This window comes from Crocodylus porosus, unplaced genomic scaffold (genome assembly GCF_001723895.1).
Source record: "Crocodylus porosus isolate Cpor-Errol unplaced genomic scaffold, CroPor_comp1, whole genome shotgun sequence".
Classification (NCBI taxonomy): domain Eukaryota; kingdom Metazoa; phylum Chordata; order Crocodylia; family Crocodylidae; genus Crocodylus; species Crocodylus porosus.
Genome location: NW_017728886.1, coordinates 188,362,864 through 188,378,384, shown reverse-complemented (window position 1 = coordinate 188,378,384; position 15,521 = coordinate 188,362,864). Strand labels below are relative to the sequence as shown.

Genomic DNA, 15,521 nt, shown 5'->3' with positions numbered 1-15,521 from the left:
CTTTTTATTGTCCTTGATGCTTGAAGCTAGTTGGAGTTCAGTTGCAGCCTTGGCTTTCCTGGTTTGCTCCCTGCAGGACTGGACCAGTGCAGAATAATCCTCCTTGGAGGTGAATCCCGTCCTCCAACCTTTCTTTTTAGCCTCAGGAGGTCCGCTAGGTCCCTGGAGAGCCAGGGGGGCTGCTGTGCCCTCTTGCTGCCTTTCCTCCGAGATGGAATAGACTTAGGTTGTGCATTGAGGATTGCTCCCTTGAGGAACAACCACTCTTCTTGAACTCCCCTCCCCTTGGGGTCATGATCCCTTAGGGCCTGACTGACAAGCCTCCTGAGCTTGACAAAGTCGGCTTTTCTGAAGTCAAGGACTTTGTGTTGCTGACTGACTTGCCAGCTTTACGGCGGATGGTGAAGGTGATCAGCTCGTGGTCGCTGTCACCCAGCTTCTCATGAATCACTAGGTCGCCGATTAGGTCATCCCCAGTAGCCAGTACCAGGTCGAGCAGCACTTGCCTCTTGCTGGCCCATAGACTTCTTGAGTCAGGTAGAGGTCATCCACGCACGAGAGGAAGCTTTGCGACCGCTCGGATTTTGCTGAGTGATCCTCCCACGAGATGTCTGGATAATTGAAGTCACCCATGACAACCATGGTCTTGGAGCATGTGGCCTCAGCCAGTTCCTGGGCGAACTCCTGATTGATTAATTGAGTCTTCTGGAGCATGGTAATTACTGCACTCCAGCAGTCTCCAGTGTCATGTGTATCTAAGTCCCTGTGCTGAAAAACAGTGGTGGGGGCACTTTAAAGCTCCTCTGACGGCCACCGCCCGGAGCACGTGTATAAATGCCCCTTAGTTGTAAATGGGTATCTTGTCATTTAGATTGGGTATGGGCAGCTAGATATGATGATAATTGCCTTATTCTCTTAAGTCACTAAGTACAGAAATCGGCATGCTATGCCGATGGGCCAGTGGAATTTGTATCTTTTTTGTTTGATTTCTTGTTTTTCTTCTTCAATAAACTTACTTGTCATACTTAGGTTTTGATCCCCAGGTTACCTCAATCAAAAGTACTTAAGTGTTTCTTGTGGTTTTGCCAATCCCCCCCGTCTTAATTTTTTTTTTTTTTTTGCAAAAGGAAATATTCTTCCCTGTTAATATTGTTACAAGCTTCTAAAGCTACCATGGTGCATTACAGAAATAAAAAGAAACATGGTTTCAGGGCCAAAGAGTTTCCATTCCGCATTGAACAGACTCAAGGAGTGAAGGCACCCTGTAAAGAAGAGAATAGATAGGGTAGGATAAAAGTTACAACAATTAAACAGTAGGCTGAATTCTCCCCTGCATCTAAACTATGCTAGGCTCAAGAGACAAGGGTGCTGTCAAAGAGCATGTCGCAGCTCTCTGAACTTGCAGCTGTCTCACCATAGGTTTGAAAAAGAGCAGTGAAGGATTAGTGCAATCACCTGTCTTATTACCATGTCCCAATCCTATTACAGTCTCTGTGCTGGGGTTGGGAAATGGCTGAGACAACAGTCATCTCTGCAGCATTTGTGCCTACAGGCAGCTTCCTTCAACAAGAATAACTCTGCCAACCATTTAATCAGAATTTGTTCCTCTTTGAGTGGCCCCCGTGAGCCAGATGTTAAATGAGAACCTAGAGCAACATTTCATGTTTGAGACAAAGCTTGTCCATGACATTAAGTAAGGTACATTTTACACGAAAATTATTTTATCCACATGAAATTTTTCTGTTTAAATACAAAAGTGAACTGGTAAAAAAAACCAAACTTCATTTTTCAGGAAAAGATGATGTTCTATGTCAGAATGAAGTGAAATCAATGTAAGGTTGAGTGGAAACTGCCAAACTCATCTGTAAACACAGCACTGGATAATAAACTGCAGGTTTCTGTTTTCTTCCCCACAGTGTACTGTTCCTCCTCATAGCCGCAGGGTGCCTTCCTTTGTGTGACACACAGGTAGGTCTGTTTTGTAAATTGTCTTTGATCTTGATATTTGGCAGTATTATTTGCAAATGGGGGACATAATTGTGCAGCTTCTACCTGTGTTCTAGGAAAATATATAACTGATTGTTGGAAGTATTATAAAAAACTGTGTTGTACTATCCATAATGCTTCTATAGCGTATATTGGTACTGCACCCTACCATCACTCTCAGACACAATAGAGACAGATCTCAAAAGTGGGGATGGGGAGGCACCCTCAAGACAGTTTCACCGCCTCATTTCTGGGACTGGTATGTGCCAAGTCAGTATGTGTGGGCAGTACTGATATATCTATAGAAACAGTACAGATAGTACAACACAATGGTTGCTGGGACCTGTGTTCTTCCTGCAAAATTGGTGAGCAGCTGGCTCAAATTAGGTAGGTCCCTAATTATACATTATATAGGTATAACGGATAGTAATGGACCAGGACCATTCTGAAAGGCAACTGATGTGTAAACTCCTAAGATGTTCCCTGCTCCAAACAGCTCACATTTTACTGCACACTTATCACCCTTTTCTGTATTTATGGTGTGTACATACTGAATGTGCTTATTTAGCAACCATAACACAAGATATACATATGAGGCATGGCTGTGTTCTACACTGGTTTTTTATGTTTGATCACAAAATGTGATTTCTCTTATTAGGAATTCACAGAAGCCAGGAATCTTGAGGATCCTGAATGATCAATTGCTGTTGGGGTGGCAGGGAGGGAGTTTACAGCTTTTGCATGCAGTGATCCCTGTCAACTGTGCCAATTAAGGAAGATCTGGTTTCTCAAGAAGTGCAGTGCAAAGTTTTGAAAGCAGAGTGTAAAGATAGGGACCCAGATTTTCAGTGCTTACATCAGTGTAATTCCACTGAAGTCAGTAGAGCTCTGATTTACATCTGCTGAACATCTGGTCTGTGGAATATAAAGATATAGGCCAACCAAGTGGTAGCTAGCTAGGGCTCTGTGGTAGACCAACTGAGAAACATTTTGGTTTTCCTAGCAGGTTGCTGTGTGCAGTACAGTTCCCATTGCAGGTGGTTTCTGAAATCTAATACAGGGAAATATTTGTGTTAGGTTTGTTTACATGCACATGCATTTATTTAGTTTTCTTTTGCAGTTTGATCCAAATGGCTATTTCTGGGCTCTAATTCACTTGATATGTGTTGGTAAGTTGGTCTCTTGTTCCCTCAACAAACTTCATCTTAGAAAATAAATTTATCCAAGTGAATGATGCCTTATTGTGCAGATATGTAAATGTAGGAGTCATGGTAGTAGGGAAAAGGAAATGCAGTGAAAATTAAAAGATCCTGTATTGCCCAGTAAAAAATAGGAAAGTTGTTTTTTCCTCTCAAGGTTTTTAATTTGAAAACAATATAGTAAATTAGATGTGGTAGGCAGTTAATTTTGAACCAGAAAAAGCGCATACAATTTTGATAAACAGTGATTGTTTTTGTGGGGTTTTGATGCTGTTCTTACTAGCAGATCTTCCTTGGGAAAAAATTTAAGAATAGCTTGTGGTCCAAGCTTTACATACACACAGTGATTTTTCTTTAAAATGTTGCCCTGTGGGTTCAGGCCAATGCTTAGGATATCAATATCACACTGTTAGACAGGAGGGTGTGGTATACAATTGCGCGCGCAGTAATAACAAAGAAACAGTGGTTTTCAGGCAGAGACGAGCTCAGGACGGCTGGAGCTATAAGAGCATGGGACAGGTGTTGGAGGTGGTGGTGAGCCAGAAGCAGGAAGTTAGAGGGGCAAGGAGCAGAGATTGGAGCAGGACCGGAACCGTAGTAAAGCAAAACCCAACTGAGGGTTCCAAATAACAGTTTTATTAAATGAACACTGTACTGTACAGCTTGGTTCCTACACACACTCACACAATGGCAGCAGGAGAAAGAGACTCAGTGGAAGGGTTGGAGAAGAGAAACAGAGTCCAAGTCCTTGGTTGAAGAGAGGATGGGGGTGATAGCTACCTATCCAGGCTGGGAGGGGGTCCTCAATGGCCAGGTGGGGTCTTTCTCCAGCAGGTGTTGTCCAGAGGGGGGTCACCGGCAGGGCTTCTGGGTTGACAGGCAACGTGACATGGAGCAGGCTGGGTTCAGGTGATGTCCCCAGAAGTCAGTCTTCACTACCCCTTTTTATGGGGCAGACTACCTATGATCTCCTATGGGGAGGGCATGTCCAGGCAAGGTCAGCCTTGATCTAGAGTATTCCAGATGTTCATACTGAACATGTGCAGCCTTGGCACAGTGGTGGGTTGCCTCATCTTTTGTTTCTTGAATGCTGGGGGTGCTTCCAATGGCTGGATGGTTGGTCCAGGTATTGGTTTTGATGGTGGGGTGATTTAGTAGAGGGTCCTGCTATCATTGTGTGTCACTCATCCAGTCCCTCTTTTGCTTCAGGCATTCAAGGAAAAACAATTTACATGGGAGAGGTTATAGAATTGCAACATACTTGCACAACAGGGCATGGGGACAAGATGGGAATGGATACTTGACATCACTTTACAAACACAGGCCTAAACCATACAATATTAATATGAAACAATGCAAATCAATACAAACAGAACACTATTTACCATGTTTAAAAAGGGGTTTATTACAATATTATTACTTGTCACACAACTCCTTGGGGCAGAATAAAAATGTTAGAGGACAGGTCCTACATTCTGCCTTTCAGTTTGACTAAAGCAAGGAAAAATTAGATAATGTTTTATTGCCCAGTGTTTCAATAGACTTGCTTTTTGTTTTGTGACTCTTTTTTCTTTTATAGCTAGCAAGACACACTCTGAAAAAAAGGGCTTTAAAAGACTAATGCCTAATGCTTTATTTTCCTTTCTGGACTGGGAAAATCTTTCCTTGGCAAACAAATGCCAAAATATAAATGGTAGCAAACAAATGGGTAAGAAAATCAAAGATGTAAAGCAACCTGGAAATTTTAGAGCTGGAGAGGCTGCGGACAATGAAGATGCAGCACAAACAAACAGGGAAGATTATAGGTTATTTTCTTAGCAACTGTAGACATCTGTTCTGTGAAGCTGCAAAATACAAACAGTTCCTTGCTTGTTTGTACTGTTGTAAGATTAACACAAGTTAACCAAAAGAATCATGTACTAGACCAGTTATGACTGTCATTTCAATTACAGGAGCATATAAAGTATTTCACAAGTTGTGGAAACCTAGTTCTTTAAGGTAACCATTTTTAAATTTTGTTTTTAAGGGAAAGGGATCACTATTGTTGAAGAATAAAGCTATCCACTAATGTAGAGATCAAATGAACTGTAGGCATCTCCTCCTTATCAAGATAAACCGGTCCTTGATGGATTATCTTTCTTTGAGGGCTACCAACCATGCAGCAGCGACTCGTCTTATAAAATTAGTTGTTTTGACTGTAACCTATTGTGGTATGCTTGACTGTGTGGTATGTGAAGAAAATGTATGCTGCTGACTCCAGATTTGGTTTAAACAGTCTAGTACTAATCAACCATGACAGTTCAGGGAAAAAAAAACCCTCTTCCTGGAAGAGGCATTAAACAGAAATAATATCTTGTTTTGGACTTAGACATATGTAAATTATGCAGTTCCTATCACCCTCTGGAATATAAAGAACCAGGATAAAAATTTCAAAACACCTAGAACTTATTGAGTTTCAATAGGATTTAGGTGCCTAAGTCTGAAAATGTTTATCTCTGGTCCTGTGAACACTTTCAATTTTTATGCAACATTGTATATGTCAGCCCTTTTCAAATCAAATGAGCTGAAATATTTCATACCATTACTTTGCAGTGGCCCCTTTGGATGTGGATATTCTGTGGGCACCTGTACATGTGACAAAAATTGCCCGTTTTTGCCATTAATTGCATTGCACTTTACACATATAAGGCTTTCTGGCAATTTTTAAATGTGTTTGTTACTTTGCAAATTAAACCACATCCCCATGTAGTTTAGTTTGCAATGTAGCTACTTGTAATGTTGCAGTCTTCAATCTGACAGCTCACCCCTTGACCACAGGAGAGGTGGGCTGAAGGCTGAAGTGGTTAGGGGCCCGATACTTTTTTTTGCAGAGCCTGCCCGCCTCTTCTCACAGCCAGGGGGCAAGCTGCTGGCAGGCTGAGCAGCCCCTGGGCTGCGGGGGACCCTGGTCCTTGCTCTGCAGCAGTGGTGCCCCCTGGGGCCAGCTAGACAGGCTGCTAGCAGGCTGGGGGCTGCCCCAGCTCAGAGGCGCCTGGTCCAATGCTTCCCCAAGCCTGCCCAGGCTTCCAGCGCTCTGTGTACCACCAGCTGCCAGCACAACCAGCCACCTTCCTGCTGCCTTCCTGCATTGGCCCAGGGGCAAGCCAGCCCATTCCTAGGTGATCCAAGGCAGCAGGGACAGTGCATGGGGCACTGCTTCCCAGGCAGGCTCTGGGAAGTGTTGAATCTGGCAGGTGCTGCCTCCAAGCTGGGGCAGCATCTGGCCCACTAGCAGCCCACCTGGGCAGCCTCAGGGGGGTGCTGCCGTTATGGAGGGAAGGACTGCCTCCCCACCCTGCCCAACCTCCTGTAACTCAGGGGCCGCCCACCCCATCTGAAGCTCACACAGGCAGACTCTGGCAGAAGAAAAAAAGCAGTGAGGGGCCTGACCCTTTTTTTTTCCCCCCACACTGCCTTCCTGCATTCAGGGGGTGAGCTGCTGGCAGGCCCTGAGCTGTGGGGGTCCCCAGTTCTTCCCCCTGTAGTGGTGGTACCCCCTGGGGCTGCCTGGATGGACTGCTAGCAGGTCAGATATTGCCCCAGCTTGGAAGCAGCACCCACCAGATCCAACTCTTCCCCAATCCTGCCTGGGGAGCAGTGCCCCGGGCCATGCACTGTCCCCACTGCCTGGGACCACCTGGGAATGGGTTGATTTGCCCCTGTGGCAGCATGGAAAGGTGGCAGGAGGGCGGTTGGGTGTGCTGGTAGCTGGAGAAGCTGGTGGGGATGGTTCATGGCATGCTAGAAGCCTGGGTGGGCTTGGGAAAGTGTTGGGTCAGGCGCCTCTGAGCTGGGGCAGCACCCAACATGCTAGCAACCCACCCGGCCAGTCCAGGGGTGCCATTGCTGCAGAGGGAAGGACCAGGACCTCGCACAGCTCAGGGGCAGCTCATCCCACCAGCAGCTCACCCCCTGGCCATGGGAGAGGCGGGCAGGCTTCATGAAAAAAATAAAGGAACAGGTAACAGAAGCCCCTAAATTGAAATCACACCATTTAAATTTAGGGGACTAAACCCCCATAACATACACAACTGCACCTTGTTAATAATATATAAATTATGATTAGGCTGAAACTACTTTCAAAATCAGTTTCCCTTTATGTTTGGACATTAAAGAACTCAGTCCTTAGTTAGAGAAAATATCCAGGACAAACAGGAATTTTGCCTTAGTAATGACTATTGAGCCCCAAGCTTAAAATTAATGTCAAAACCTTTTAAATGAACTTATTAGAAATAACATGTTAATGTCTTAAATTGCTGCTACATACAAAGTACTATCCCTAAACTGCATTACTGAAAAGGCTGTTTTTATTTTTCTCCTCAGTGACTTGGACCAACAATACATAAACTATATATTCAGGTAAAACCAAGATATTTTTGATACACAGATGCTTGTTGTTATGTGAAAGCTGTTTTCATTTTTACCAACGTGTTATGTAGGAAATGTCCTGCAAACCAAATGTATGTACATATAAAGGCATAGTTATTAGAATAATAATTTTGGCTCTTATGTCAGATGCACCTGCCAAGTTATGCCTGCAAAGGTAATTGTGCGTTAAATAAGAAACATGTGTCACTTTTGTCATGAGCGATCATTACTTTCCAAAAGTAATATGTACAGAATAGCTTGATGGAAGAAAGCTTGGAGGAAAGTGAGATGTTTATGATAGACACATTGCATACATCAGGACTTGAGTGTCTATTAAATACTGCCTTTCTACAGGGCAGATAATTCAGATATATAGCAATTGGCATGAACTTGGTGATATCAAACTATATCATTATTGTATTTTAGTGCCTAAAATGCCTTTTCGTGAAGCAGAACTCCCTTGTGTTTATACACTGTACAACCCCCTGCAAAATTGGTACATGTCCTGGAGAGCTAACAATGTAAAAGAAATGCTGTCCCTGAGCATGGCTGCCCTCAGACTCTGCAAGTCTTTATTTGAAGTAGGACATACAAGGTTAGAGCTAGATCATCCTAATCAAACCACCCCGTTCTCCCTTGCATGCCTGCTCTGACTCTGTCACCCCTTTCCTTCTTGGGAGAAAACATAGAGTGATAGTGGAGCATAGAGGGTGAAATCCATAAAGGGGCTTAAGCATTGTGGTGACTTAATTGTAGGCTTTGGGGACTGGAGGAGGAATGGTAGAGGCAAAGATTTGGGAAAAGAAGTGAGAGACAATACTATGGTAGTCTTCCATTAAATGGGTGACAGTGATGCATACATGCCATTACACAGTGTTGGAGTGAGATGAAGCTGAAAGGGAAATAAAATAAGAATCTGAATTAAGAACGGAGTTGGATAAGAGATTAGCTAATGATTGAAAGCATGTTATGAGTGGAACAGGGTTTGTCAAGTGTGGGGAGAGAGTGTGTGGCTCTTCTATGGGTGGGCCTGATTCAGATAAGTCAGTAACACTTGCTCACTTGACTACATTATTTCTTCACTCAGTATGGATCAAGCTGAAAAACATTAACAGTTATGTTAAATGTAGTCACACAGAAACCTTCATTTTTCACAAAGAAGGTACAGGAACCAGCCATTAATGATGACTTTGCGTGTGCCAGTGGCTGTGTAGTAGTGCAACATCTATTTGGGTGATGTAAGCTTTTGTCCTAAGGAAGTTAATTTGTTTTCCTAGGACTCCAAAGTGAGAAGCAAATAGAGTTTTGCCAAAGGAGACAGACATATGCTTATGGCAATAATTGTGACAAATGGTCCCTTTATATGACTTGCAGATGTGCTGTTTATTCACAAAAATCATCTATTATAAAGTCTTGAATGAGTGGTTCTGCCAAGAATGTCTCCTGAAGGGGCTATTTGTATAATTCTGAAAGGAAAAGCAAAGCAAACAATGAAATCCTCTTCCTTGTAATTGACACCTGCCTTAATATGAAGCTCTGTTGTCACTTAGTTGAAAAACTACTACAAATGGTCTGGAACCAGAAATTTGTTTGCAACTTGGATTGAAAACTGAAGGTCAGACTCTGTACTATATAAATTGGGGCAGACAACTGCATCTATGAGGTTGGGTCCAGCAGAGAATTTGCCCTTTAGTTCAGTTCTATTTTGCCTGAATGTAATAACATTCATTTGATCAGAGATGGGCAGTGAAGTCTTCAGATGCTTTTTTCCCCACCCACATCCTGATACTTTAGAGCTTGCTTTTTCTCCAAAAAACTTTCAAAACAAATATTAACAAAAAAGGAACCAAGAAATATGAAGGTTTGGGAAACTTATGGCATAAAGCAATTTTATTTTACCTTCCTGTCTGTAGACATGGACTACCTGTATTTTTTAGAAGAGCCTTGTAGCTAAGAAGCTGCAGGATTTGCCAGTGGAGCTATAGCCAGCATTCCAAGCTTAATGATTTTCTTTCTTTACAGACAATGAAAATAAGTGAATCAGAAGAGGTTGCCTTTTCCCCTTCTCAAAAACAGCAAATGTTAGTGGAGAGCAGGCTGCAAAGATTTCATTATCCAGGGTTTTATAGCTCAGTTGACCTTCGAAACTGCTGGTAAAAAGCAAATTCTAGAAAACAACTTGTTTGATTTCTTTGAAGAGGAGAGGCAGGGGATTAGAAACATATTTGTTCACTTTGACTTTATGAGTTTTGTTGCTTGAGGGGGTTGTTTTGTTTTGTTTTTAAACAAAACATTTGGCTCCGTGGCGACTGGGTCTCATCTAGAACAAGGAGATTTTAAAAAGGATATTATTAATACATTTTAATAAAATGCTCTTTAAAACTGACTATCTAGTCCTGGTCAACCATAGGGCAGATCTGCCACTAAACACAGGCCAAGATGGTTAAGTTTTAGTTGACCAGGAAGTTGAGAATTTGTCAGCCAACTTGTCACATTGTTAACGTGAACACTGCCTTGTGCATACTCATCTTGTAGAATGTGTTAGTTAGCTCTTAGTGCTCATACCACTGTTTGTATCCCAGCTGAGGCAAGGGCTTTGTCTGAACTCCTTAATTGGGAAGTCTGAGGTGTCAGGTTCTGCAAATACAAAGTACTTTTCACTGGCTTGTCTATGTTAGCAGGGATCATAAAATTTCTCACCATTGCAATTAAGTGCATTTTCATTCTGTTACAAGTAGTAGCGGTGGGAATAGTGTTGGCAGGATGCTGAAAACAAAATGGAAAACATTATGCCACTGTATAAATCCATGGTGCACCCATATCTTCAGTAGGGTGTTTAGTTTTGGTCTCTATCTCTAAAACAATTTATGGAATAACTGAAATGGCACAGAGAAGAGAAACTGTCGTGTTGAAGGTGACTGAAAAAACTAGGATTTCAGTTTGGCAAGGAGAAGGCAGAAGGGTGGATATAACTGAGGTTTATAAAATCACTAGCCAATTGACTATCAAGAATGATGTGGGGGGAAGGGGGCTGGGATGGGGTACTGCCACCTAATGCCCCATGCTGCCGCTGTTCTGCCTCTTGCCTCTGTCCAGTCCTCAGTGCAGCTTCAGCATCATGGGGGCACTCCCCCATGCTTGGAGCACTCTGGCTGTTTCCATCAGCCAATCAGAGTGCGAATAAAGCCCATTGCCTGCCAAGAATGAATGGGGAAGCAGGTGGGGATGGAGGCCTGTGCCCCCCACCAGGCCTGCTCCCCTCTTCCCTCCTGCTGCTTGGGGCCTGAGCCTGTTCCTGTGGCCCCCCCCCAGCTCCATCGTCGTCACCTCCTAGGAGCAGCACTGCTGGCCTCGCCCGCCCTGTTCGGTCTGGTCCATTGCCCCTGCCTCCATTCTCCGTGTCCCCACCGTCATGGCAGTGTTCCAGCACTCCTCTTGTTCGCACTCTGATTGGATATTTATCAGCCAATCAGAGTGCAAAAAGAGTGTTACAGACAGACTTAGGCTTTTATAATGTTAGAATGATTGTATGGACAAGCTGCATGGGGAAGTGTTATTCATCCAGTCCCAGAGTACAAGAACTAGGGCACTCACTGAAATTAACAAGGGATAGGTTTTAAAAAAACAGATAAAGTACTCGTTTTACGTAGCACTTAGTTGGTGTATGGCATTCATTGCCATAAGAGGTTGTAGAGGCAGTTGGTATGGCCAGGTTCAACAGGGGATTAGACAAATTCATGGAGAAGAGGTCCATTAATAGTTATTAGCAGATACTCAGGGAAGTATCTGCTAACATCCCTAAACCAGTGATGGCTGATGCCAGGGAGGGTATAAAAGGGAATGGATTATTCTAGATAGGCCCTGGACATACACTATCCCTCTAAAGCATCTACTTGGTGCCACTATTGGAGACAGGACACAGGATTAAATGGACTGTTGGACTGACCCAGGGGGGCACTTCTTATATTCTTATGTTGGTGTTTATAGCTGCATGTTTTTAACCCTGATCAGGGAGTTGACTGTGCAGAAGTATGTGAACACAGCTTGGCAGTGTTTATCTTCACAAGGTCAGATGAAAGATTTAATTACTGGTTATCAAAGCAAAATTCTACTCAGAGGATACATAATACCTGGATGGATCAGATTAAAATATTTTAACCTAGCTGCTAGATGCTTTTTTAAAATAATAATGCCTTTAATAAATTAGTATATAATAAGCTGGTAAAAAGAAAAGCATTAAGATTTAAAAAAGATAGAGCCACCATATCTGAAACTACCTAAGTTTCCTAAAATGCTGTATTCCAGCATGTGCTAATTCCTTTAAAAGCTGGAATTATTTTTGAGGGTGTTCGTATTTGGTTGGGTGTTAGAAATATGGAGAGGAATTTCCAAGAGCCAAATAAAAATGAAGAAGGATTTGTTAGATGTAGAAAATATGGCATTTTTCTTTCCCTTATCACTCCCAGTATCTGTCTCAGAAAGCCATACCACCATTTAGGTGATGTTTCTTAAAACCATATTCTTGAAGTGTATTAAATCACACTTTCACCAGTCTGAAAATAACTTTTCAACCACATAGTCCAAATAGCAGTAGAGAAATAAAGGTGGGCTTCTCAGAACTAAGAAGTTCAGTACCAGTATCAAAAACTGTTGCCTTTACCTGGTCCTGCTGACGCGCTTCCTCATACCTGGTTTGTTTTCTTCATCAGAGTAGCCTACTTTCTCTTCAGTGTTATTCTCTCCTTCCTCTTCTGAGAACACTTTGCTGGAATACAGCAACAAGACACAGCTCCCATTAGCTTTGGTCAAATGTAACAGGACTCTGAAAGATCAGGGAGACTAACACAGTTCATGTACCAGGGAAATTTATATTTTCCTCTCTTCTTTTTTCCTTTGTTACCCTTCCAGTTTTTGTGATGTTTTGTCATTGCTCACCATTCATACACTGCTAGCATACCACTTGCCTGTGTAGATTTTAAATATGTAAAACTTGACTTTGATTAAATATTGGGAACATTCTAACCTTTGGGAGCGTCCAGATGAGCATGCATGTGTGTTTCCCTGAGGACAAATAGCAGCAGTACATAGTTGTGCCACTGCTACTTTTTCCCATGAAACACCCATGCATGCAGGCTCTGGCACACAGCGAGTTGACCCAGGTGGGGTAGGGGAGGCTGGGGCCAGCACCTCAGCAGGCACCAGAAGCCTTACCTTGGGTCCTGGGGGCCTCTTGGGGCGGCAGTCCAGGTGCATGGAGCCTGCCCAGCAGCCGGAGCATGGCTCTGGCTGGCTAGGCTTTGGTTTTGGGCAGCGCATGCTGCTGCCACATGTGCCACCATGCTCTTTTTTTATGATGCAGGTTTTTTGACACTGGGATCGCCCGTGTCAAAAACCCCCCACTGTGCTGCAAATTAGCATGCTGAACGCCTGCGTGTGCAGTTTGCGGTGCCTCAGATGGGTGTGTGGCACCACAAACTGCACCTATGTATTCGTCTGGATGCACCCTTTATGGAAAATTTGACAGCTTCTGGACACTAGTAAAACAGGTTTAGTGTTCATTACAATTGCAACATGATCTACATGCTGTTATCTGGCTTGTCTTGTCATGACTTAAAGTGTTTTTTTTAATTTTAATCAGCACACAGGATAAATCAGAGTGAATTAATTTATGAATTGCCACATAATTTATGTGTTGCAATTCTTCACAAGACAGGATTCAAACTGGCTATCTTCAGAATTTGCATCAGTTGCTAATTAAAAGACATCCATCTTCTAGCTGAGTGTAAAGCAGCTGACTATAAAGATCCCATCCACTGGAACATGAGTGTGTGGTGGGGAAATGGGGTTGAATATTTGGTGAGGTGGGCAAGGCCTGATGTAGTAAGCTGGAGAAGTAACACCAGCTTACAGGTGTAGCTTCAGTTCTATCCTCCTCTCTTCCCTACATTATGACTGGTAGAGCTGGGAGGTGAAGAATGAGCAAAAAGTAGTGCACATCTGTAAGCTGATGTTATTTCTCAAGAAGTGTGGCTCAGAGGTCCTTCCCAGATTCCTGCCTGTGGTAGGTTAGCAGCGTGCCACTGCTTACACAGGGTACTGAGCAGAAGTCCAAGATGGTCCTTAGTCTCTTTTATTCTCAGTATAACTGATGTTTGGAATTTGTTTTATAAAAAGGAGCTGGCAGTCTCTGGACTTGTGAGGGCTTCAGATTTTGAAGAAACTGCACTGGTAGAAATTTCTGGTAAAGCCCATCCACATAATATCCGTATTTAAGAAGAGCTGTTAATCCTTCATACTGAACACAAAACAGCTGTACTGGGTTTTCTGCTCTGGGAAAGGGCAGCTTTGTGGGAACAAATTGCCTTTCCAGCAGAGAAGCATACCAGATCAAATCCAAAATATTGAAGGCTCCAAAGCCAGGAGGTCAGGTCCATCTACCTGTTGTCTCAGTTGTGGTGTTGTTTTTTTGGTTTTTGTGGGGGTTTTTTGGAAGTCCCTGAATGCTATATGTGATCCTGTAATTATACAGTTTCCCTTCCACCAATCCAGTGTGGAGGAGAGAGTTTGTAGTAGAGTTCACTGCATTTTCAATGCCATCTAACTCACTAGCTTAATCTGTCTCTCTTCCCAAGGAAGCAGGTTTAGTTTTCCTTCCATGTTTTCTTTGGATCTGAGCTTGGGATGTCTACAAGAGTTATCAATCCCTCTTGGTAGCAGACAAAATTTCTTACTGAACATTTTCTAATCTACACAATTTTATTTTATCAGTAAAAAATGTGCAAAGCGAAAATGGGGTACGTAGCACAGTCACAGGTCTTGCTACTGTTGATGCAGTTTCACTTGTCCTTCTGTTTCCCCCATTTGGTGTTTCTTATTGCGTAACAAGTAAGATGTCACTTTCTGCTTTGCTTTATTAAGTAGTAGACTTGAGCATGTCAGCCAGTCTGGGGGAGTAGGGGTTAGATCCTATGAAACAAACTTTTTTTTTTAATTTATAGATTATTTGAGCAATTGCCAACAGTTTGCATACGTAGACACTTGGAATAAAAAGTAAAAATTTTAATTACTTGATTATGTTACTTAAAGGCCTGTGCTGTCCTAGGGATGAATTTAATCCATTAATGAAGCATTAGATACATAGATGTCCTTTTGTGAGCAAATATGAAATTTACATATTCAGTACCTTTCAGAAATATCACATCCAGGTCCCAGCAAGTACCTCTTTCTCTCTCTCTCTCTCTCTCTCTTCTTTTTTTTAGCATGGTGCTTTTGGCCTCTGCATCCCATCCAGCAGGTAAAGTGAACCAGGATGTTCTCTTTTATTTTAGGCTGAGTTTTCATTTTTGATGTCTCTTGTTTACTGTAAAAACTATGCAGCTGCAGAATCTTGAAGAGTCCACTAGAAAAATCGCACAGAATTGTTTGAACAAAGTCAAAGGGCCTGATTGTTGAACATTGGAAGCTTTATTGTCCAATTCAATGATGCAGTGTGTAAAACAGCAATTGGAGAGATTCTTTTCTCCTATCCTTTCATTGATTTCTCTGTCCCCCAGGTTTTAATAGTATCCAGTGGACTATCTGGTATACTATACCTGTCCTTTGCAAAGGAGTAATATGAGACTCTGATGCATGCTTTAGACTACAGTCTGGATTTTAGCTAGCTGAGAGCTTGTCATACAGTCATATTTCAGCCTTCTATATGTATGGTCTGTCAATCAGAAAGTCAAAGGATAAAGCATCTAGGAAAGGATGTAGGTTTTCAGCTGGTGACTAGGCTTGGTGCTTTACAAAGCCGTTTTGTTTACAGTGTCCTCTCTCCCTCAGGAATAATGTAACAGAAAATGCTTCATAAAATAGGCACATCTTTTCAGGGGCACATCCAGGATGTCCCAAAGGGGGTTGTGGGAGCAGCAACCCCTGCTCGTAGCC

The 15,521-nt window shown here is 42.8% G+C and overlaps 1 protein-coding gene across 2 annotated transcripts in view; it reads left to right on the top strand.

The window, feature by feature from the left end:
• TMEM241 (transmembrane protein 241) overlaps window positions 1–15,521 on the top strand; it is an 88,864-nt gene that overhangs the window by 33,126 nt on the left and 40,217 nt on the right. For both annotated transcript variants that reach the window (XM_019546974.1, XM_019546965.1), the window contains exons 7-11: window positions 1,917–1,968; window positions 3,107–3,155; window positions 5,138–5,183; window positions 7,548–7,583; window positions 14,852–14,886. In XM_019546974.1, coding sequence (XP_019402519.1) covers window positions 1,917–1,968; window positions 3,107–3,155; window positions 5,138–5,183; window positions 7,548–7,583; window positions 14,852–14,886 — 218 coding nt within the window. The remainder of the gene's footprint in view (window positions 1–1,916; window positions 1,969–3,106; window positions 3,156–5,137; window positions 5,184–7,547; window positions 7,584–14,851; window positions 14,887–15,521) is intronic.